General features: G+C 34.6%; 1 protein-coding gene across 6 annotated transcripts in view; it reads right to left on the bottom strand.

Annotated features, from left to right (window-relative positions):
- Positions 1 to 26,697, bottom strand: part of LOC106880939 (rho GTPase-activating protein 44) — a 225,981-nt gene that overhangs the window by 110,085 nt on the left and 89,199 nt on the right. For all 6 annotated transcript variants that reach the window (XM_089349202.1, XM_089349199.1, XM_089349198.1 and 3 more), the window contains exons 2-3: positions 20,896 to 21,037; positions 594 to 670 (exon numbers count right to left, since the gene is read on the bottom strand). In XM_089349202.1, coding sequence (XP_089205328.1) covers positions 594 to 670; positions 20,896 to 21,037 — 219 coding nt within the window. The remainder of the gene's footprint in view (positions 1 to 593; positions 671 to 20,895; positions 21,038 to 26,697) is intronic.

The following is a 26,697-nucleotide window of genomic DNA, read 5'->3' on the forward strand; positions in this document are numbered from 1 at the left end:
TCAGATAATAGCTAAAATCATTTAATCATGAAAGATGGAATGTTTACCACTATAAAGATCATTAAATCATCTTCAGATTACTGCCTTACAGTGCTAGCTGCATAAATTTCTAAATAAGCTGTTTACTTTAGGAAGAGCCTTGTTAGGCATCTGTATACTAGATGAACAGCAAGAGTTTGTTAAGTTTTCAATAAAGAAGATACAAAAACGTTTTTCCATAATACCAACAAGAAAATTGCAGCAAAGCTGTGTGATAGTAGTGTCAGATTTGGCATGCAGACCATCATATAACTTGTTTGACATAGTGCTTTTATTCCCCATTTCCATTTTATTTTGACATGTGCATTGTGCTTTTATTCTTCTCTTCTGTTTTACAAATTCCATGTGCACCTACATATTGCATGTTCATACTTCTCTTTCTGGTTCCTACTCAAAACTGTTTACAGATCACAACCATCTCAAAAACCTGCAGTTCTGAGGAGTGCTTCATGCTCCAATGGTAGTGAAAAAAAATGTAAATGATATGTTGCCATATAAAATGTAAAGTACAACGTTCTGGAAATAAGAAATAAGTGGAAGAAATGTGTATTTACCCCAACACTGAGTCCAAACCCAACGTATTTGCTGATTCTACCATAGTATGGCCAATACCAGTTTCAGGGAGCTTTTTCTGAAATTAAAAATGATTTACAAATATATAAGAAATCAAATTATCACTAAAATCAAACATAATTCATTTTTGCTTTAATATTAAAGGTGTAACGTAAGGAGTGTGATCTCTGTAAGGATATAATCATGCAAAGAGGCAAATCGCATTGGCAGGCTATATTAGTCAAATACTGACCAGGAACTATTAAGATGAGTGACTCCAGATTTAAAATATTCAAACTCAAACAAATATTAATATATCAATCACAATTATCTGATACAGATAATTTGGAATTAATTGGCATAATTATTTTAGTAATAGCCAAACTATTTCCTACAAAACCATGAGACTACAAATTTGTTGTTTGGTGGATGGGCAGGGTATAGTTGAATGAATCAATCCCAGTAAATGACCATTACTTTACAGACCCAGGAGAGCTGAAAAGCAAAGTCAATCTTAGTACAAATTGAACTCAAGATGTAAATAAACATTACTATGCACAACATCTCAAACAGTCCTTCAATGCTTCTGTTTATTAACAGAATAGTGATATTTCACAATAATGAACCTTTTCATAGCAACTATTATTGCAGACATACAAAGGCAGGAAAAAAAAGTGATAAAAAAGTATCGAGTGCAGAGGCATGACAACAGTAAAAGCAAACGTACAATAGTAGTGAGAGTAGAAATATAATAGCAGTGAATGTAAAGGTAAGAAAGCAGTGAGAGTAGAGGGGCAAGGGCTGAACCAAAATTATGTAAAAATGAGCATAACTTTTTTATTAACTGATATGGTTTGCTCAAATTGCATTTGTTGGTTGAATAACTTTTCCTCTATACAAAAGTACTACCCAACATAAACTCCATCACAAACAATGCATTTTCCCCCCTTGTAGAACCCAACTCTCAAATTCAGTTTGAAAAAAAATTCATGTGTGCACTCTTGTAAACACTTCTTCACACCCATTTTCACTTCATCTCTGTCATTAGATCTTTGTCCCCAAAGACTGTCCTTTACAGGACCAAGCAAGTGGGAGCCAGAAGGTGCCAGATCTAGACTATACAGTGAGGAGGCAACCTTTAACCAGCCTAATTTGCTGATTGTCTGATTTCTTGCCAAGGATGTATGTAGTCATGCATTGTCATGGTGAATGTGAATCGTTTTCAGAATTTTGATTGGTCTCTTCCTCCTAACGGCTTCCTTAAGCTTTTTGAGTATCTCAATGTGTCACTTGCTATACATGGTACAGTCATATTCCAGAAAATCAATGAAAACTGTGTCCTTGTCATCCCAAAATACAGTCAAAAAGACCTTCTGGGCCAATCACTGGCTCTTGAATTTCTTAAGCTTTGGAGATGTAGGTGCCATTCTAAGGACTGAAACTTAATTTCCAGACATAAAAATATATTCACATTTCATCTCCTATCACCAGATCAAAAAAAAAAAAAAAAAAAAAAAAAAAAAAAAAAATTGTCTTCATTGGCTTCAAAAGCATTCAACAGATCAGAGCCAATTTCCACCCTTCCCTCCTTCAAATTGAGTATCAATCCTGAGATACCCAGTTTGCACTCACTTTCTGATACCCAAAGTCTTCCATCTTCTGTAAGGCATTATGACCATAGTCCAGTCGTTCAACAAGCTCACAGAATGTGGCATGTCTGTTAGCATAAATCAGTTCATCTACTCTCTAAGGATTTGTATCAGTGGTCAAAGCTGATGGCCTTCCAGTGTGTGGTGATTTGTTTTCAATGTTGGTTTCTCCCTTCTTTAAACTTCTTCCTCCATCTGTACATATAATTCTTGTCAATAGTCTTAATTCTATAAACAACCTGTAGCACTCTGTGGATGTCAGATAGCCTGCAACCCACTCTTTTGTCAAAAACTTAATTATGACTCATTGCTTCTGCCTGGAACCCATTATTTACCAGCAAGGAAGAAGAACAGGAAGAAGAGTTACAAGAGAGTAAGAGTTAGTCTGCCAATGTCTGCAATTCGAATAACCTGTATTACTTAATAAAAAAGTTACATCCACTCTTGCGTTACTTCAGTACAACCCTTGTACAATGGCAGTAAGAGTAGAAGTACAATGACAATGAATATAGAGGTACAATAACAGTGAGTGGGGAAGTACAATGGCAGTGGGTGCATAGGCACAATGGTAGTAGGTGTAGAGGAGCAGTGGTAACACCAGTAGAAGCAAAATGTCTGTGTGAGTAGGTGCACAATAGAATTGCACATAAGGCTCAATGAATGTATGAGAAGAAATATAGTAGATGTAGGAATGGAGTACAAGAGATATGGTGTTAAAGAGCTGAACTATTCATCAAAAGATATAAATTCGAACTTTACAACTACAACCTTTATGTTGTGCAAGTAATTCTGCTTGGTCTAGTCAGACTTATTAACATAAAATATATTCCACTCCTTACTTCCTGACCGAGTGATTAGTAATAGAAAAAGCAACTTTTTTTTCAAATAACATTGTTAATAATTAAAACAACACAATACAATGATTTTTTTTGAAAGAAGACATTACATAACCAAGACCTATATACATTTTGTCTATGTATAAAAAAAACAAAAAAACAAAACAAAGTAGTCAAAACTGGAGCATCATTGATCATGAGTCAGTTCCAACAGTCTGGACCTGAGGACAAACAACAACTTAAAAACAATAACCAATAACCAACATCAACAAAACTGAATGCAAAATGGTTAAAAATGTTCATCACTATAATAAATTTTGTATATATATATGAGTTTATATTTAAAACAATGATTAAATGAATCATTTTTTTCAGGGTGAATCTCAAAGTAGATATAACTATTAATAAAATAGTATGTAATATATTGAGTTTAAAAAGAAACCTTAAATGAAAAAAAGTTATCTGCTATCTGCAGGATGGCTTTGTTTTCCCAAGTGTAAACTTCAATCTTTTTTTTCCTACCAAAGGCTTTTTTAACTCAATGTATCAATATATTACATCCTATTATTTATAGAATATAAATGAGTAACAGTAGAGGTACAAGTGTCAAACCGTTACAGCTGTTTCTAATGGCTCCTTTAATTGATTAATGAAAACATTACATTATAAAGAAACCATAAAGGAGTCGTTAGAAATGACCATAATGGAATGACACTTGTACCTCTTCTATTATTCATATTTTATTCACCTGTCTTGGAATCTGCCCTTTGTAAATATTATGGACCATATATTTAATATAATGGAGATGTTTGAATAGCTCAAGAGCAGCTTCCTTCACCCGGCTGGGTCTAATTGTCTACATACACTGCAAGAATATCATTCGGCTGATACTTATGTACCAAGTTCGATATTTACATAATATTGTTGTTTGTGTATATTATTCTGACCTAATGAGGTGCCTCAATTTAAGTTCCTAATTCAACTGAATCTTACTTATGTTCTATTATCACCTCTGCCTTAGTGAAGGCGGAGGTATTGTTTTCAGTCGTGTTTATTTGTTTGTTTGCCTGTCGTGGACAAGATATCTCAAGAACTGCTGGATGGATTTAGATGAAAAATTTCAGGGATGTTTGGCCTCATGACTGGCATGAACTGATTGATCCGGTACCAGACAAGGATTCTGGATTATTTTTCTATTTTTTTTTTACTTAACTTTTGAGAGCGGTCAGGTTCATTTTTAGTAGTCTCATTTGTTAGAGCAGTTGAGTTTATTTCAGATATTCTCGTTTTAAAAATCATCTCTGGCTAATCGTTGAGAGGACATTAGTGTTGCCTTGGCAGAGGTTTGTACTCTCCGAATGCTCTTATTTAAAGATGTATTCACTTCAAGACTCACCCTTGAAGTTATCTATTTCATATCTCCTTGAAACTTTTACATTTTCATGATGTAGATGATATTAGATATGTTTTTTAACTGAAACATGGAAGAATAATTTGATGAAATGATATAGCAATGTATTACTATTACAATGATAAGAAGAAAAAATGACAATTACAGTGGTGATGATGATACTGATGTTCAGTAATGTTAAAGCGACAACATTAATGATGAATCAGAATCACTACAATTATCACAATTATGATGATGATGATGATGATGATGATGATGATTTCAATACCTTTCAAAACAATTCAGTATTCTTGGGAAAAAAAAAAACATTTTTGTTTCATTTCAAAATAATATGAGAACTTCCCTTTTTCATCCAGCTACTGAATATCCTGGCATACTTGATAACATTTTACTAATTATCAAAGCTAATAAGCGTATATAAATCCCTAGCCTATGATCTTAGGCCTACATTTCGCTGACAACTAGTCTATCTGTAAGATATCACTTTACTTTATCTATACAGAACAGATATAGCTTCTATAAATTCCTCACCAAAAAGTTCATCAGTGGTCTTAATTTGATACCAATTATCGCTTTTGACTAAATTTACTTCCACACCATCATTTCAAATATATAAGATATAAAAGTGAAACATGGTCTCTTTAAAAATACTTTTAACATCTACCTTCACCTTTGGAATATATTTCAGTCTGAAATAATAAAATTCTAATGTAGGTTACAGCTTGTAGAAAGTGACTGAAAATTTTTATATGCAAGGAAGTTACAGGTTATTAAACTCAAAATCATTAACAAGCTGGAAGAACACAGAAATAGAGCAGGTAATTTTAAGAGGCTGCCAACATTGTCTTCAGCAGCTCAATGCAAATATATAAAATAAATCATGTTGAAAGAACAGTTCTGCTATAAATGTTACAGCAACACAATTTGGGGTTAAGAATATAGCCTCGGTTTCAACCACCTTTGTTGTAGTTGTTGAGAGAAAGGCACAGTTGATGGCCCTATATGGCCATAATGCAGCATAACAGTAGGAAAGAAGAAGGAAGCTAGTATATTTAGTGATGTGGGTAGGGATAACATATAAGAGAAATATAATTTTAAAAAGTAAGAAAGGAACAGAATATTTTGTATAAGATCTACAGAGGTTAAGAAGCAATGTGGGGACAAAAACAAAGCTACTGTCTGAATTCTATGTAATACTTTGAATAATTTAATTAAAATGACAGATAAATATTTATTCATTTCACATTGGGTGCAAGCATGGTTATATTGTAAGATGCTTGCTTCCCAACCACATGGTTCCAGATTCAGTCCCACTGCATGGCACCTTGGGCAAGTGTCTTCTATAGCCCCAGGCTGACCAAAGTCTTGTGAGTGGCTTTGGTAGATGGAAACTAAAAGAAGCCCATCGTATATATGTATATGTGTGTGTGTGTGTGTGTGTGTGTGTGTCTTTTGTTTGTCCCCACCACCATTGCTTGACAACTGAGGTTAGTGTACTTATATCCATGTAACTTAGTCGTTTAGCAAAAGAGACCAATAGAATAAGTACTAGGCTTACAAAGAATAAATCCTGGGGTTGATTTCTTTGACTAAAACCCTTTAAGGCAGTGCCCCAGCATGGTTGCAGTCTAATGACTGAAACAAGTAACAGAATAACAAAATATTAACAACACAGAGTTAACTGCTGATTTGTCATTATGATCAGACAACGAATTCAAGGAATGGAATGGCATTCATAACTTTCTGTGCAGCGTTAACTAAGTAGGTGAAATAACTACAATTAGGAACTGAACAAAAGTAACAGATCAGAGCTCACCAGCTGCCTACATTACAATGTTCATCATATTAACCTGATTGCACTATTTTCAATATCTTTCATATCGGTGCTTTAGCACTATATTCCTAGTTTTTGAAGTTTCAAGTACTAATTATAGCTGCATCTATCATGGTAGTTATTAAGATTCATCTTTAATTGTGACTAACCATAGTTGCATAAAACGTAAAGGAAGTGATGTCAAGATGACTATGTTCCATTGACAATATCTAATAAGTTTGAAATACGGCCAGAATTGTCACCATGCCCTGCTAACAATGATCAAATTTTCCTCTAAACATGAAAATTAGATGTAACAGTAAACTGATCATTAACTCTCAAATTTCTGTAGTTCATTTTCTACATACATCTCCCAATCCTATAAGAAACTAGAAATACTGATGAAATGCAATTAGATCAGTATAAAAATCATAAAACTATTATCACTGCATGAATTTAGATGAAATTTAATGATAGGATATAATGATTACTGGTGCACATAGTGAATGTGGTTTTTACAAGTAGCTATTAATCTTTACTCGTCTTATCAGTCGGTTGAATACAGATAGGTTGATTGTACATAGGTGTTCTTACTTATATTTACAAGATAGAAATTCCTGGGTATTGTTTTCCTATCTCAGAGGTGAATTTGTGTTCCAGTAATCTTTGTAACTTGGAAGTTGCACAGCTCATCACTATTTTAATGTCTACTTATTCATGCTGGCATGGGTCAGATGAGAGTATGTTGGAACAGAGGTTTTCTATAGTCTGATGCTTTTCCTGATCTCAATACCATTTGTTTCTGAGTGAGAAAGCAATCTCCAAGTCCATCAAAAAAACTGATAACCTAGACATGTTTTATGCAGAAAACTGGAAACTAATGACACTACATGAATGAACCCTTTATTTACAAAGACCATGCAATATGTCAAGACATGTTGAAAAGTCCAGACATAATCTCATTGTGGACTGCAAGCAAATGGCACTGTCATGAAGTCATTCATTATAAACTTGCAAACATGAGGGCAATATGAATTCAATCACACAAACATACATATACATAAAGATATATACACATACATATATATATATATATGTATATATATATATATGTATATATATGTATATGTATGTGTGTGTGTGTGTGTGTGTGTATTGCTACGTTCAAGACTTAAAGAAAACGAACACACAGATTAAAGTTAAAATGCTACTTGGAAATTAACTACAATAATACTTAATAAGGTACAAAATATATAATATAAATGTTATTCTGCAAGGAAATAACAATTATTAATATTGCTGGCCTGTTTTGAATGTCCACACTATAATATATCCAGAAAAGGACATCAAGTGAATAGAATATACACAAATACTCACCAGTAACAGGCCAGTCGACACTCAATATACATTCACTAACAATGAATCCAACCTCTCCTGATATCAGATCAGTGCTCTCCTCATTTCAATTGTTCTCTCCTGTTTTCCCCGTCCGCTGCCCTTTTTAAAGGCCTTTTTTTTTCTTTTCTTTTCCTCTTTCTTTTTCGCACGCATGGATCATCTGATTTCTTTTGTTTTTTACTCTTTCCTTTTGTTTTAAAAAGGACTTTGTTATTTTTAATTTCTTTTTTGCTTTCTTTTCAAATGCATGAAACGATGTTCGCATTCGATGAATGTTAAATCAAAATGTTTTTTGTTTTTAGATAGATAGATAGATAGATAGATAGATAGATAGATAGATGGATGGATGGATGGATGGATGGATGGATGGATGGATGGATGGATGGATGGATGGATGGATGGATGGAGTGAGCTTTTTTATTTTCCATTTACCACTTGACCTGGGCCTATAGTAGAAGATACTTGTCCATGCAGTGGGACTGGGCTTGAAACCATATGGTTGGGACGTAAACTTCTTAACTATACAGCCATGTCTATACCCATTAGCATTAGATAAGATAAACATTCTAAGATGACTGAAGGTAGTATTTTCCTGTTGACATGCATATCTTGTAGTCTCATTGCTCATCTTAGCAAAAATTTCTTGAGGCAAAATGGGCTTTGCTTCTAAGTTCAAAGGTTTTATGGGACCTACATCATTAATGAAAACATTAATGCAATGCTCAACAACATAATCGCTTCCCTACTACTCACAAATGTTCAACCTTGATATCACTTAAATCGCTGGTGTGTAAAAATGATACTGAAATATCCCTTTGATTATTTTCTCCAAGTCCAAGCTCTCTTTCTCTAATTAAATTATTAATAGATAATCATAATAAATAAACTATTAATAGCTAATATCTCCAAAGTCTAACTCCCTACATGAGATATCAACTGCCATGATATTCAAAAATTGGAAGAAGAGCCCTAAGAATAACATGTCTTTTGACAAGAAAGTCTTTTTAAAATGAGGCTAAACTTTGTTTCTTGCACAGGAGAGTTCCTACTTTATAGCCTCAAACATTATTTGAATTGGTTCAGGATTCAATGACAGCTGCAGTTATTTGCAGTACAAGCCTTAAACATGAGTTAATGTACAATAAGAAGAATGTAGGAGACAACCAAACCCTTAGGCAGTTGATAGACAACCGAAAACTTACACAGAGGGGGTCCCATTAGTCTACATAATCATGATATAGCCTGAAAGGAAACGTCTAATTGAAAAGATAAGAGACAGATGGAATCTCATAGTTAAGAAGTTCACATGCAGGACATGGGTGAATGCTTTGCTGATGATGTTAAGACCATTGGTATGTGTAATAAAAAGGCAGATCTCTGGTAAATTATCTCAACAGAAACTGTATTGATGGTCACTGAGAGAGGAAAGTGTTATATCCATACATCTCCAATATCATAGTACGGTTGATATTGTCGATGATGGATAAAGAATACACTGTAACAGTGTTATAACAATACAAAATAGAAACAGCAGCAGTAACAAACACGTAATGAACCAATGATCTTTTACGAACCAACAATCAACATTTCCAACACACTAACTCGAACTGTAAAATGTACCTGGACTTTGAAGATCAAACTATGAAATGCTGACTACATCAGGCCGCTACTATTTATATGTAGCGATCCCGTCTATTCTCTTCAGAGGATGTCATACTCTTGCCACAACATCTCCCCTTTTGAGATTTTGAGTTCCAAAGGAATAAGAGAAATTTTATTTATTCATTATTATTTTCTAGTACCTTTTTGCTTGGGCCTTATCTCAAGGTGTTCGGTTTGCTTCTGCTTTCTCATGCTGGTTCTATGTTATTCCATTACTTTTGATATTGGGACATCGAAAACATCAAAAAATACTTCCATAAGAATTTCTCTCCATTCCTTGGTATGTCTCTTCTTTAGCTGACGTATGAGTCTCCTGTGTTCCTAGCATAGTCCTTTAATTTGATACATCATACTTCCTATCTTTTTGGTTACAAGTTCATCCTACCAGCCTTCTTTACCATTTCTGTAGGTTTTAAAATGTACTTTATCTCCTACTTTGAAATATTTTGTTGCATCTTTTGTATTTCCTTTACATCTTTTTTTCTCTGGCAATAACTTATCAAAAATTGATTTTATCCTTCTCATGAACATCAACTCTGAGGGTGACTTTCCTGAATTTGTACTTGGATCGGGGGTTACTCTATATACCCCTAAAAAAAATGTTAGTGCTTTGTCATTACTTAATTCATTCCTAGCTTTTCTTAACGCTCTTTTGAACTTGTCCACGAATCTTTCTACCTGCCCATTTGACCTCGGATGGTAGGGTGGAGTGAAAATATGCTTTACTGCATGCATTTTACAGAAATTCTTGAATTCCTACCCCAAGAATTGTGTTCCATTATCAGAAACTAACGTGTCTGGAACACCGTATCGTGCAAACAATTCATATAGGAACTTCAGTCGTCTTAGTGGTTGGTTTATTGCACCTGCATACCTCTGGCCACTTTGCACAGCTGTCTACCATGATTGGATAGTAAGTGCTATTCACCAGTCTGGCATAGTCATTATGTAACCAAGACCATGGATTCTCAGTCTCTGGCCATGACTGATATTTTATTGGTGGGGCTTTAGCTACAAGCATGCAACCTCAACAAGTTCTCACCAAATTTTCAATATCCCAGTCCATAGTCAGCCAATAGACATAACTCCTCATCAGCACTTTCATCCACGACATTCCCGGGTGTCCGCTGTGGAATTGCTACAAGTTTTTGTAATGTAGTTGGTACTACAATTCTTTGCGCATACATCAGAATATTGTCTCATATAGAGAAACTACTCAAATGTGTATTTTTATTCTGTTTATTTTTTAAAGTTTCTTTCATTTTTGTAATATACTCATCACCTACAGATTTCATTCTTATATCCTGTGCAGTCACTGACAGTTCTTGGATAACATTAATCATAATACTCTTTATTTCATTTTCTGCCTGCAGTGCAGCTATCACAGTATCTTCTAGTGGTTCCATATTTTGGGGAATTAGTCTTGATAGACAATCTGCATGACAGATTTTTTCTGATGGAATATACTGCATTTTGAAATAGTAATTTAGTAATATTAGACCCCAATGTTGTAGTCAGTACGCTGTATAAATTGATAGCGATGGTTGATGATCTATTTGTAGCAGAAAACTTCTACCATGTAGAAACCTATGAAATTTTTTTACAGCAAAGATAATCAATCAGGCTTCTTTTTTCTTCTAATTTGAGGCAAAAAGAATTCGCATTTTTCTGCATTCAAAGTGAACCCGTACTCTTTTAATTTTCCCGAACACAGTTTTTATATGCTCCACATGCTGTTCACGTGAATTACTCTTAATCAATATATCATCCAAATTCACAATCAGATAACATAGTGTCCGTGATTTGCTGAAATATTGTTGGTGCAACCTTTAATCCAAAAGGTAACTGGGTATATCTGTACAATCCTCTATGTGTATTTATTGTCAGAAACTTTGAACATTTGTCATTTACTTTAATCTGTAATTAAACATTAGACAGATCCAATTTGGAGAAAATTTTTTCATCATTTAATTTTGTGAAAATATCCTCTGAAGTAGATGGTGGCATCTCTTTAAGCACTCGTTCAATCCTGTAGAGAAATCGGCACACAGCCTAATCTTATTATTTTTCTTTTTAATGCAAACTGTGGGTGCCATCCACTTAGAGTAATCCACCTTTTTGATGATTCCAGTCTGTCCAACTCATCATTTACGATCTTAATTGCTGTGAACGGTACTTTTCTGTTAGATTTAAATACAGGTACAGCATTTTCACTTACTTGAAAACAGGCTTCACTCTTTTTACATAGACCTACGTCCTCCAATAGTACTTGAAGAAACATCTTTTTCAATTTTCTCTTCAATTCCTCAGACGATTTATTTTTAATGGAACCATTTATGTTTTTGCAGTAGAGACTTATGGGGAGGTGCCATAAGTCCAACTAATCTGAACCAAACAAATTGATTGTATCCTCCACAATGAATATTTTTGTTTTGTGTTTCTCCTCGAAATGTGACATCTACACACATTTCACCCATGAAATGTAATTTATCGCCTGTCATGCCACGCACAATTTTCACTGTTTTAGATAACCTCGGTTTCCAGATCTTTTTCTGTGTATCCACCATTTATTTTTATGTGTGTGAATTTTCTTGTTTTTGTGTCATATTCACTTTCTGCTGAAAACACCTTAGAACTTTTTGCATTCAACCCACATAATTTTGTAGTGCAGTGTGAGCTCTTGTGACCAAGTTTCTGACAACTATAGCATTTTCAGTTTTTAAATGGACACTCTTTTCTGAAGTGTAGGCCTCTACATCCACAACATGGATTGGGGCCTGGAACTCTTTTTGATTGTACTTTCCAAGTTGACACATCTGTATTTTTGCGGAATCTTTCTCTTGAACTTTTTTCATGTCATGCTACAGGTTTATCATTGTTTGACATTCTTCTGCAATGGTCTGTAGAGTTAAGTCTTGGTTTGCTTGTTCCATTTTGGGGAGAATCCTTGCCCAAATTTCTCTATCTTCAGTTGCCATAAGGCCTTGTACAAAGATAAGGGATTTAAACATATCCTGAGTGAATTCCTGAAGTTTAAAGTTTTCACACATATGGCTGACTATTCCAGCATATGTAATAAAGTCATCATCATCATTTTTTGTCAAGTTCCAACATTCTGTTCAAGTGTTAAATAATGAACTTTTGTCACAAAAGATCTTGGAGAATAATTCAATAGTTTCTTGGGAACAAATCTCATTTGACTTTTTGGGCAACATAAAGTTACAGTAGCATCCATGCTTGGCCGGAGCTACCTTGCATAGTAATAACCTCACTTTCTCCTCATCCAACTATGGCTTGCAATCTTTGTTAAAAATTTCTTCATACCTTCTATAGTACGCAGGAAATGTAATACCTCACTCTGGATTATAAGTAAATCAAGTTCACCATGCCATCTGGCATAAACGAACTTACTGAATTTTTGGACTTCCTTGACTGTAGCTCAATTAACTGCTGTTGTTGTAATATTTGCTTCTGTAACTCAAGTTGTTGTTCCTGTTGCTTCTCTTGAAGCTGTATTCCTGCAGCTAATAGGTTCTCTATAATTTATCAATTTGTCTTGATGCACAAATTGCCAAATAACCTATGTGAGCTTTGAAAAATCCTCATCGCCAGGTGTTATATCCTTATGCCTCCAATATCATAGTATGGTTGATATTGTCGGCGATAGGTAAAGAATACACTGTAACATTGTTATAACAATACAAAATAGAAACAGTGGCAGTAACAAACACATAACGAACCAACAATCTTTTATGAACCAACAATCAATATTTCCAACACACTAACTCAACCTGGACTTTGAAGATCAAACTACAAATTGCCGACTACGTCAGACCACTACTATTTATATGTAGTGGTCCTGTCTATTCTCGTCAGACGGTGTTGCACTCTCAACACAACAGAAAGAGATTCAAAGAGATAATGGAGATGGTTATTTGGATATCATTTAACTTTCTTCACAGTTTTCTTGCAAGTGTAGTAGTAATAATGAGTGAACACATCTCAGCTGATGGTAGCAACAAATTTCTCCAGGGGTTGTATCACTGAAAGTGAAGTTTGTGAGGTTTGAAGTTCTGAAAGCCATACTTAGGATGATGGCATCAGTCATCCGCTTAGCTGTCTCGGATAGATTAAGGCAGTTAGTGTAGAAATTTCATAAATTTGGTCAATCACAATGTTTGGCAGGCAAGAATTGTTGTTCAGTAGGATGATGTTGGTAGACAGATTTGATCAGGAGTGATCAGATAATCTTATGAGACAGATAATGCGTTGACAAATTAATAGTGGGTTTACTTTTGAAATCAGTGTGTCATTGAGAGATATGGATAGGTGAAGAGATTAGCTAGTGCAGATAATTCACTGGTATTTGTGTGATAGTAATGATAGAATTAAGATAAGATAAATGTCCTAAATGAAAGGTAAGAAATACTTGAATAATTGTCAGAGGTTGTTTGGAGGTTAATAGAGACAGCAAATGCATTTGAAAATGGGGAAGACATATCACAAGTCAGAGTATTGGAGTTTTTGTTACAGACATTCAGCTGGGAGAAGATTTTATGCAGTTATAGACACCATATTTTGGAATGATATTGTGTGGTCTGGACAATAAGAAGAAATGGATTAGGGATAGAAAATGGGAGATCTGTTAGTAACAAAAGTTTCCTGACCCTATAAAAGGCAGATCACATGAAGCATATGTAAGTCAGCTACTGTGGTATAGAAGAAGTCGAATAAGGACAATTAATGTAGTGGGTTCTCAGTAATTAGAAATAAGTCAAAAGTGCAATTCAAAAGAAAGGCTGTGTGAAAGGTTGAAAGAAAGACTGCATAACTAACTGACAGATCTCTACTAATCTTCTCAGATTGGACTGCCCATAATTAATTGTATACAAAACACACACAGATAAAAAAAATGCCAACACATATATCTCACTAACTTGCCTTCATATCAACATCAATGTCAAGGCTTAACAAACAGGCCTCTTGAGTATTTGAAAATATTTCTCATACAGTCATTCATGGGATCAAAAGAGAGGGGTTATCTCTAGGAAAATCCATCAGAAAACCAAAGAATATTTAGGAGCAAGTGAGTTTGATTAAATTAATCCTAACTTATCATGGCATTAAATGATTAGGTCATAACACACTTGTTTAAGAAGAATGTCTGTAGGTTTTGTTCAATAGAGAATTCAAACTCAATACCACAAGATAGAATAGTTGAGCCTCTGTGTGATCACCCAGCCTGCTAGAACTAGAAAGGAAATCTTCCACAAACTATATCCCACTATCTTAAAACAGAAAGGACATATTGGATATTGCACAAGATACATTGTTTGATAAAAAAAAAAAGAAAGTCATGGTTGGAATGCTTCTGATTAAAGGCTTGTTGCTTATCCAAAGATGGCCAAGAGTTACACTATAAGAACAACAATTGTCAAGTCGCACACATAAAAACTACAGGATGAAACTACAGCAAAATTTGCTGTGTTACAAACCCGTTCAAACAGTAGCAACATGTAAAAATAGACAATGTGATGATGATGATAACAATAGATAAACATTAGATATAAGCTTTGTCTGTTATGTTTGATAAATTTAAATGCATCTATTTAAGGGAGAAAATTTAGATTTAAAGCATAGCGTGTGTGTGTGTGTGTGTGTGTGTGTGTGTGTGTGTGTGTGTGTGCACGCATGTTATGTTGAAGGTGAGTGGGGTGAAACAATGTTATATAAAACTTTCCAAACAACAAAGTAAATTTCACTGAGAAAAGTAACACTTATGTCTAAATACACCAATCTTACTAGTTATTTATTTGTACATCAAAGTGCCTTCCCACTTTTTTTTTTAAATCCTAGTCAGAGTTTTCAACCATTTTTTACTTACGGACCCCTTTGATTACTATCTTATTCTGGTGGACCCCCATAACCATTTGATGTTTAAAAACTAGTTTTATAGAAATTTCTTTCAAAATTCCTATTTGGTCTTTCACACATTAACTTGGGGTAGGTTGAACTATATAAAATGTTAGCGAAAGAAGCCTAGCTGTTTCTTGCAAAACATACCAATACATACATCCAAAGCAAAGTTTTTTCAGGGGCCCTTAAAATACCAATTTACTACTTTGCTGTGTAGACCTCCACTTTCTCTGATCCATTGTTCAAGAATTTGAGATAACATGTTTGTGTATTTTTAAGAGCAGATAGTTTTATACTCATTCCTGAACCAATCCAAGTACTTTAGCATAAAGCCTTGAAGCATACAGAGTGCTTTAACTGAAAGTAGTCAGTAGCATGAAGTGACTAATTTTCAGTTGGAAAATCTCTTCATTCACAGTATGTAGGAATGCATTAGGCAGAACTTCAACTGTGTGTAATCAGTTAATCAATGAGTTTGTAAATAATGGGTTCATCAAATCACCAGCTGTTAGATATATATATATATATATATATATATATATATATATACAGGTGCAGGCATGGCTGTGGGCAGCTTGTTTTGCGACCACATAGTTTCAGATTCAGTCCCACTGTACAGCATCTTGGGAAAGTGTCTTCTACTACAGCCCCAGGCCAACCAAAGCCTTGGGAGAGAATTTGGTAGATGGAAAGTGTGTAAGTCCATCGTATATATATATATGTATATGTGTCTGTGTGAAAGAGAGAGAGAGAGAAGAGAGTGAGTGAGTGAGTGAGTGAGTGAGTGAGTGAGTGAGTGAGTGAGTGAGTGAGTGAGTGAGTGAGTGAGTGAGTGAGTGAGTGAGTGAGTGAGTGAGTGAGTGAGTGAGTGAGTGAGTGAGTGAGTGTATGTGTGTGTGTCTGTCTGTCTGTCTGCCTGCTTGACAACTAGTGTTGGTATGTTTACAGCTCTGTAACTTATTGGTTTAGTGATTCGGCAAAAGTGACCAATAGAATAAGTACCAGATTTAAAAATAAGTATGCGGATCAATTTGTTTGACTAAACCTATTCAGGTAGTGCCCCAGCTTGGCCACAGTCCAATCACTGGAAACAAGTAAAAGGTAAAAGACACAATACAGTTCTATATTTAAGAGATGAGGAATTATTTACATTATTTACATTCGACGGATATTTGTCCTCATCTTGTTTGTTGTTAATACAATGTTTCGGCTGATATACCCTCCATCCTTTATCAGGTGCCTTGGGGAAATTTCAAACCTGGGTTCTCATTCCTAAGGTACTTTTCAATATTATTATTACTATTATTATTATTATTATTATTCAGGTCACTGCCTGGAGTCGAACTTGGAATCTTGGGGTTAGTAGCCCGCGCTCTTAACCACTACATCATATGCCCAAGGGTATATGGGTGTAGTGGTTAAGAGCGTGGGCTACTAACCCCAAGATTCCAAGTTTGATTCCAAGCAGTGACCTGAATAATAATAATAATTATAATAATAATAATAATAATTGCAGAAGAATTTGTTACTGGATAGTTTAGCTTAATGGTAAAGCACTTGACGCATAATCACAAGGATGTGAGTTCGAGTCTTATGGCTGGTCGGTAATGTATTTTTCTGCAATGTATGGATAATTTATCCTGTTCACACTATTTCATTAGCATTATCATGCATTTGAGAATTTAAAAAATTTATTTCTGTATCTTTCAATAATAATAATAATAATAATAATAACATCAAAAAATACCTTAGGAATGAGAACCCAGGTTTGAAATTTCCCCAAGACACCTGATGAAGGCTGGAGGGTATATCAGCCGAAACGTTGTGTTAACAACAAACAAGATGAGGACAAATATCCATCAAATGTAAATAATGTAAAAGACACAACGTTAAAAAAAGAAAAAGGTGCTTATGTAGGTTTTTGTAGACAAGAGAATAATCTCAATAACAAATATACTTATTACAAAAACTGGTTGAGTTTTATTTTAGGTCAAAGTTTTGTAACTCAATCATGCTCCACAGTGCCAGGATTATCTCAAAGATAATGTGTGAGTGAGAAACAATCTCCTGTCAAAGATGACACATGAGCACTTGGTTTCTGCTGAACGAACTGCACAAATGGTTTTGTTTATAGTGATCAAATATATATGCTGTACATTAGCTCACTCCCTCCATCGAATCAATATTGCCTGAACAGGTGTACAGTGTACCACATGTGTACCAAAGTGATTGCAGGGCAACGGAAGATGAAGGGTTTTGCTAAAGAACACAATGCACCATCTGGTCTAGTAATTGAAACCAGAATCTCACAACTGTGAGTGCAACACCCTAACTACTGGGCCACATATACATATATGACATTACATATATTTCTATATTAGAGAGTAAATTTGGCTTACAGTTGTTTCAAGTAATCATTATAGGTACGTTACTGATAGGTTTACTCAATTAGCCTATTGATCAGTTGAGAAAAATTGAATGACCTAAAAAAATTAATGCTACTCTCATCAGAATCATTTCTGATTATAACAAAGCAGTGTGTTCTGCTTTGTTATAACCAGAAATGGCTCTGATGAAAGTAGCATTAATTTTTTTAGGTTTTTACACAGCCAAATTTACTCTAATAAAGAAAAACATGTAATGACCATTATTTATAACTTGTCTTATATATATCACTGTGTAAAAACCAGTTTGACCGGAGCCCAACCACAGATATGCACTACAGAACTGTGGTGATGAACCATAAATTCCGACCCAGCAATAAGAATACTTGGAGTTCTTCATTAATCTAAACAATATTGTTAGCCTGGTATACCAACAGAAATCTTATGAAGTATTTTGCCTGGATTGATAATCACTACTAACTCTGTTATACACGTACACACACACACACACACACACACACACACACACACAATATACATATATACACATATATAAGAATGGTAGTCTTAATGGGAATGTATTATAAGAGTGCCATATTACTGCAGTATTTGACCTAAGAAAGTTTCTCATATAGATGTTTAGTGCACAGAAGCACAGAGACACCAGTACCAGACAAGAACTGTCCAGCACTGGCAGTGAAATTGCTGCATCCCAAGATTTTGATGTGTTTTGCACCTCATCAGCAGCAGGTATCCACTAATTGCATGTTAGCCAAATCTCCCTTCCATCAATATTTATAGAGAAATGACAACTATTCAGTCACTGGTGTTTCTATCAGCAGGTAGGTAGGGAAAAAAGTCAGATATTAGCAATGAAGACAGTATTATTGCTGAATGGCAGTCTTTGCATCCAACTTAATGTGGATGTATTATAAGAGTGCTGTAATATTGCAGCATTCATCCTGAGAAAGTCTCTTGTATAGATGCTTAGTGCATAGAAGCACATATTTGCATGTATAGTGAGATATATGGATGCAAGTGATACAATACGGTTGTCTAATTGCAGTACTGTTTGCAATGAAATGAGGTTAAGAAAGCCTGGGGGAAAGTGATGTGGTTAGGTCAAAGAAAAGTCAGGAAGTACAAGATTAATGTGTACATTCTAGTTTTAGAACAAGTACACTGTATCCCTTGCTTGTTGTAAAAAGTGACTAAAAGGGTTGGAATTGAGAAACGCATTTGCTCATAAGATATTGCCTTGAAGTCTTGTCCACCTGAAATCCATGATGATGATGATGATGTATATAAACTGTTGCATAGACAGACCCAATTCATTAATGCCAGCATACAATATGGACATAATAATAATAATAATAATAATAATAATAATAATAATAATCCTTTCTACTATAAGCCTGAAATTTGGGGAAGGGGGATAGTTGATTACATTAAACTCCAGTACTCAACTGGTACTACTTTATTGACACCAAAAGGATGAAAAGTGTAGTCAACCTTGGTGGAATTTGAACTCAGAACATGAAGACACACAATATACCACTAAGCACTTTGCTCAGCATGCTAACGATTCTGCCAGGCCGCCACCGTCATAATAATAACAACAATAATAATACAGATGATTGTAGTATTGTCCTGATGTAAATCATTTTAAACAGAGGAACTCAAAGTAAATAAAGATAGAAACAATGGTTTCAAATTCTGGCACAAAGCCAACAGTTTCGGGGAAGGCGGGTAAGTTGATTATACCAGCCCCAGTGTTCGAACTGGTACTTATCTTATCAACCTCAAAAGGATGAAAGGCATAGTCGACCTTCCTGAATCTGAACTCAGAGGATAAAGATGGTCAAAAGGCTGCTAAGCATATTGCCTGGCATGCTAATGATTCTGCCAGCTCATCACCTTAACCCTTTAGCATTTAAACCAGCCATATCTGATCCCGAATTTTCCACCTGTTTTATGTTCAGACTGGCCATATTTAGCCTCTCACACCTACCTAACAATGTCATTTTAGAAATAAACAATCATATCATTGAAATCTCAAAGCCACAAGATAATACATGATTAAATTCAAAACAATGCAATACATCAGCATTACATTTGACAGAGTAATCTGAATGCTAAAGGGTTAAATAAAGATATAAACAGTAGCATGCCCCAACATGGCTGCAGTCTAATGACTGGAATGAGTAAAAGATGACAATTTACCAGCTAAACATTGAAACTGATCTCCATTGTTTAGATAAATCTACATGTCAAAACATTTTAAAATGAACAGTAAACATATGGTTGATTATTAACCAGTTGACAATAAGCAAAAAGCTGTTTTATTTAAAAGTTCTAAATTTTTAATGAAGAATGTACTGTAAAACAGTTGTTAAATGTTTAAAATAGTTGTCCTCATATAGATTTCACGTCGGTCCTGGTACAAGAAGGAAAGAAATTATGTTAAAAGCTGTCTGTAACCCTATACTTGCAAAGCATTACATAACAATATTGTAACGGAAAATTTTTGAGAAGCTGAGAAGGAAAAAAAAAAAAAAATCTGCCACTTTTATTTCCTGGTTGAATAGTCAGTTTCTAATAATGTCCTAATGTAAACAAATATCTAAGTCATGCTAATATGGAAAAAATAAAAAAACAAAAATAAATTAAATTTTCAATGCAGATATATAATTATTTTATTGGGTCAGCCAAAGCCTTGTGAGTGGATTTGGTAGACAGAAACTGAAAAAAGCCCATCGTGTGTGTTTGTCCCCCACCACACCATTGCTTGACAACCAATGTTGGTGTGTTTATGTTCCTCTAACTTAGCAGTTCAGCAAAAGATACCGATAGAATAAGTACTAGGCTTACAAAGAATAAGTCCTAGGGTCGATTTGTTCGACTAAAGGCGGTGCTCCAGCATGGCCATAGTCAAATGACTGAAACAAGTAAAAAAAAAAAATTCAGACATGCATATTGAGTGCGTTATTTTTCCAGCTCCAGCAATAACACATCAAGAATAAAGAATCAACCTGCAGAAAATTCCAGAATAAGGAATGAACCTGCAGAAAATAAATATTGGTTTTAAATTAAAGTCGACCTCAACGTAATTTGAATTCAGAATGTAAAGACTGATGAAATACTGCTAAGCATTTTTCCTGATGCACTATCGATTCTGCCAGCTTGTTGCCTTGCAAAAAAATAAATATTAATTACAAGAAGCAGAAGTACTTACTAATCTTTTTTCCCTGTCTGTGCCAGAGCCCTGCATGCTTAAATCTAGCTTTTTTGCTGTGTTCATGCATGCTGATCGCACTTGTTCAACTCTTTTTTCAACACTAAGTAAATCCTCAGAAAGAACCTCGGATCTTTCCGCTCTGTAAAATAAAAAACAAAAAGGTAATCAGATTTAAATTTGAAGATTCATTTCATCAAAATTAACCAAAACAAATGTAATTATTAAAATTTAAAAACACAATTATCATCATCATTTTTTGATATTCATTTTCCATGCTGGTATGGTTTAGACAGTTTGACAGAATCCAGTGAGCTGCAGAGCTGCAATGAGCTCCAATGTCAGCTCTGGCATGATTTCTATGACTGGATGCCCTTTCTAGTGTCAGTCACTTTTCAGTGTGTATTAGGTGCGTTTTTCATGTAGCAAGCACAAGTGAAGTTACTAAGTAACTTGCAAGACAAAAAAAGAATAGGAAGAAGGGAAAAAGGAAAAGCTCCCTCAACTAAATGCAGTGCAGGTTAAATACTCCCATCACATTTAGTAGAGGGAAAGGAGGGGCGATGGTTCTATACCAGGTGTTGAGAGATTAAAGTGTGATAGAGAGTCAAGCCTAGGTGTCTTGTTACAGAGGAGATACAAGGATACCCTGGAAGAAAAAAATTAAATGTATAAACGGGGAGGGGGGGCTCTGATGTCCAAGTAGGCTGCGGTAAAAAGAACTGATTAATCCAGTTACCTAAAATGTTGCTTTGCATGTAACTTTATTATATGCAAAATTAACTGTAAAAAAAAAAAAAAAAAAAAAAAAAAGAAAAACAACAATCAGCTAGCTATCATTGAACTGGAATGGAATCTTGTTCTGTGTTTTGAAGTATCAAATCCCTTTGACCCAATGACTAAATAAAACCCATCCTTTGCCTTCACCCTTTCAGATTATTCAGATTATTCTGTCAAATGTAATGCTTGTTTATTCACATTGTCTTGAATTAATCATACATTATAGCTTTGAGATTTTGATGATGTGATTATTTATTTTAAGAATGACATTGTAGGGTTTCAGAGACCAGATCTGACCAGTTTGAACATAAAAATGAATAGAATATATGGTTGGTTTAAATGCTAAATGAATACACATGTATCCATCAGCTGCATCTATTACCATTGTGCTATGAAAAATTAAATCTACTTTTAATCAATGAACTAAATTACCATTGTGCTATGAAAAATTAAATCTACTTTTAATCAATGAACTAAATTGACTTAGAAAACTCAAATGAGCATGCAAAAATATAAAATATGTAACTTCTTTTCTAAATATCAGAAAAAATTTCCAATCTGACACACAACACACCAATGCAAAATATAACTTTCTGGATTAAAATTTGCTGATTTCTCATTGGTCACTAAATGAACCTTTCTAACTTTTTCGTCATTGACAAAGATTTACCAAATGATATATCTCGCTGGTCTTCTACTATAAGCTATCATTCTACAATATCTATTCTTAAACTGATGACAGCACCCTCCTTCCAATCAGAGCATCGTCATTAATAACTCCGAAACTTTCCATAAGGGTTTTTTTACATATATTTTGCTCTAAAAGTTAATCTATTTAATATTACATACCACAACACAGAATATTAAGTTTTCTGATCAATAGAGAATCTCACAAATGTTATGGTTTTTTTTTTTATCTTATAACCAAGAGCAAAGTGACAAGCTGGCAGAATCGTTAGCACACCAGGCAAAATGCTTAGTGGCATTTTGTCAGTTTTCACGCTCTAAGTTCAAATTCTTCCAAGGTCAACTTTACCTTTAATCCTCTCAGGGTCAATAAAATAAGTACCAGTTGAACAATGGGGCTGATGTATTCAACTTACCCCCCCCCCCCAAATTGCTGGCTTTGTGCCAAGATTTAAAACTAATCTTATAATCAAGAGGATAGGTAATGCTCATCACTTTTTATGGAGCTTCCAAGATAAGTAGGAGGGAGAGATAAAGGTATCCTCAAACTAAAGATCTGGTCCAAATGCTTGCAGCAAAATGGACCCCAATAAAGTCACTGAAGGTGCCAAGCAGAGGTGTCAAATTATATCTATCACCAAGTAAGCCATGGTGGGAGTTGAACAAATACTGCCAGACATCTTGTCCAAATGGTCTTTCAGTTCTGCCATTCCACAACCCTGGATTGGTGCTTTTTTTTATCAACTCCAATAGGATGAAAGGCAAAGTTGAGCTCAGCAAATTTGAACCTAGAGTGTATAGAGTTGAATCAAATACCACAGAGACATTCTATCCAGTACTGTAATGACTTAATCAATATGAGAATGTCTTCAGCTGTACTTGAAAATAAATCTTGATCAAATCAAATATAAATCATACATACATCTTTCTAATAATCAAAATAGGCTGAATTTCTGTGTTAAGTTGACAAGATCCCAAATAATCAAGATAGCTATCTTTGGAGGTATACCACTGTGCGTATGTGTGTGTGTGTGTACATGCGCGCACACAGACTTTTCAAATGAATGTTACACTTCACATGGCCAAATACTTAAAGTTGAAATGTGCAATACAGTTCCAGAAGAGATGGCAGCATGACATATCCAGATGGCAACATTCATTCCATGAGTCAATAGAGTTGATTTCCATAACAAACAACATCAACAACCTTTTTAAAAGTCAACACCAGTTGAAATGAGCAAAGTGGTTGCAGCTGTGAGAGAGAAAAAAACTATATTCTATGATTCAAGAACTTACAGTGATAACAACTCAATATGGTTTGGTGCAGGCAGAAACAGGAGGAGGATAAAACAAAAGAGAAGGAAAGGAGAGAGAGTATAAAAGAGAGAAAAAGAAGAGAAGAGAAAAAGAATTAGTTATCTTCATAACCTTATACAAAATAGCAAGAATAACAAAACACAACTAACTCTTCTTATGCCTGAAATTGTACTATACCTACACATAGGTATTCTAAACATGTGAGACGATCATGTTGGTGTCACATATCTGGCACCCATGCCAGTGGCATGTAAAAGATACCTTTTGAGTATTGGGCCTCACAGAGGCAATGTAGCCAATGCTGGTGTTGCGTAATTAGTACCTGTGTCGGTGGCACATGAAAAGTACCTTTCAAGCATTGGGCCTCATGGAGGCAACAACAAATGACCAAAACCTTTGGCAATATGCCATGAGTTCAAATTCCACTGGGGTTGACTTAGCCTTTCATCCCTTCAGGGTCGATAAATTAAGTACCAGTTGCACATTGGGGTTGATCTAATTGACTGGCCACCTCCCCAAAAATTTTGAGCCTTATGCCTAGAGAAGAGAAAAAAAATATGCTGTGCTTGAGTAGAAGACCCATCAAGCCAAGTGAAATCATAGTCATGGTAGATACTAGTGTCACACAACTGGCACCTGTGCTGGTGGCATGTAAAAGCACCCATTACACTTTCAGAGTGGTTGGCATTAGGAAGGGTATTCAGCCATAGAAACCATGACAAATCTGACTGGAGTCTGGTGCAGCCCCCTCAGCTTAACAGCTGTGATCAAACCGTCTAACCCGTGTCAGCATGGACAACAGATGTTAAATGATGATGATGATAATGGGCAAACTATGACCCACGGGACTTTCTGTATGACATGGCAAACAAAAAATGACCTTGTATTGTTTTAGAAGTGCAGCCTACCTGATGATGAGCCATGTCTCATGCAACCCACTTTTTTTTTTAGAAAAGGTGGCCCATGCCTGATCTAAGAGCTGTTCCTTTTTGTGAAAACCTTAAAATTGTAAGCTATCAATGATTTGAAAGACTTTCAGGAAAACCATTTGTCATTAACATAAAATTTATAGAAAACAAAGGGAGGAAAATAGATTTCACAAGCAATGTTCTTTCTGCCATAACAAATGAAAACTAAGCTTAAGAGAAATATATAGTGACTAAAACATAACAACAGACGCCAAAATGAAAGAAAAAAACTATCAAAAAAGTACCAAACCATAAAACAGATTGTTATAGTATAGCAAAAGACCTTTCCAAAATTAACTTGGTAACAAATTATAGCAATAATAGTGAATTGCAATACAGCTATGAAAAAGATTCAGGATATAAATGTCAACATCAACACCACCAAGATTAATCATCTAATTTATGTAACTGGTATAACAGCCACAAAAGAAAATTGGTTACCTACAAATTATAATCTCTCTAGCTACAATCTATAAAACCCATCAGTCAACAATACTGCAACAGGAGACTTGAGAAGAAAGGGGAAAATTGAAAGAATTCGAGCAAAGTATGGATTAGATTATTAGAAAACTTATAACAGCCTCACCAAGTATGAACCAATAATCAGAAGGTACAACAAACATGCAATGAATAAATAGTAAAACGCTTAAAATTGTAAGCTATCAATGATTTGAAAGACTTTCAGGAAAGCCACTCTAAGCTGGAAGCAGCTAATGACATAGGACAAACCAGCTATACAATAGGTACATACTATGGTGTCATAAATCCAGCACAGGGATTTTATGCAGAGAGCAACAATAGAGAAAAGGATTAGGGGTACTAATATCTAGCAAAGTGCAATAGCTACAAAACAAAACCAAAGAAAATAAAATTGTTTTCAGCTTTGAAGGGAATCAATAAAAACAAGACAGAAAAAGAAGTAACAGACAATTGAGAGGTAAAAGGAAAAACAACAGAAATTGTGAAAAGAGGGAAAAATTAACTGAAAAGAATGCCATGCTAAAACAATGGTAGGAAAAATTATCTACATGGTCAACACTTGCAAAAATTAAATAGGACAGAAACAGACAAAGAAAAATTATAGTACTGGTTAAGAAGCACAAGATGCAAAGCCAAGATTCTTGATTGTGGAATATGATAAAAAAAACTTTCAATCAGAAACTACCATAAGCATATAATGAGGCATTAAGAAACAGAAGAATGTTGGAAAGAAACTATTAGCCATAGTATCTCTTTGCATTATACAAGTTTGGTTTGTTGGTCAGTATTATGCAGATGTTCTAATGTTAATTTTGTTGCTTATCAATAGGCCTGTATTTATGTTTTTTGTTGATGTTTTTACTTGCTTTGTTCTTGTTTATTATTATTTATGTTTGTTTCTTTTTTTGATTCTTTTTCATTTAAGTATTCTGTTTCGATTTCTGGAATCATTTTGGTTTTAATAATGTATCTCCTTTAAGTCCTTTAGCTGATCATATGGGATTAAAAGTTACTTAGCATCAAGGACCACAAAGAAGGATCTCCTTCATCAAGTATAAGTCCCCAAAGACCATACATATCTCTCAAAAAAAGAAACTGAAAAATTATCAAGATATAAAGATGTGGAAAGAGAGATATCCAGAATATTAAGGACTGAAAACAGAAGCAATCTTTATAATAAATAGGTGGTTTGGAAATTCCAGCATTGAAAGTGGATATTAAATGATGACGATGCAGCTAAAAACTAAAACCCCAGTGTTTCTAAATATAACACACAGAAAACAGCACTACTAGGTGTATTACACACATTATAGCAAAAACGTTTAATACAACAGGAAATACAAAAAAGAAAAAAATACCACTCAGTGAAACCAAGGTGCACAAAGTTGTGCTCTATCATGCAATAAAAACACAATAGAAAAAAGATTACGACAAAATAATATCTCTACTACTACTATTGATGATGATGATGCTGATGCTGCTGATGATGATGATACCAGCAACAAAAGCAAGGAAGGCTATTCTCAAACGGTCCAATGCAACAGGATACTTTTTATATCAGCAGATGGTA

This window comes from Octopus bimaculoides, chromosome 3 (assembly GCF_046866305.1).
Source record: "Octopus bimaculoides isolate indiv1 chromosome 3, ASM4686630v1, whole genome shotgun sequence".
In the NCBI taxonomy this organism is placed as follows: Eukaryota; Metazoa; Mollusca; class Cephalopoda; order Octopoda; family Octopodidae; genus Octopus; species Octopus bimaculoides.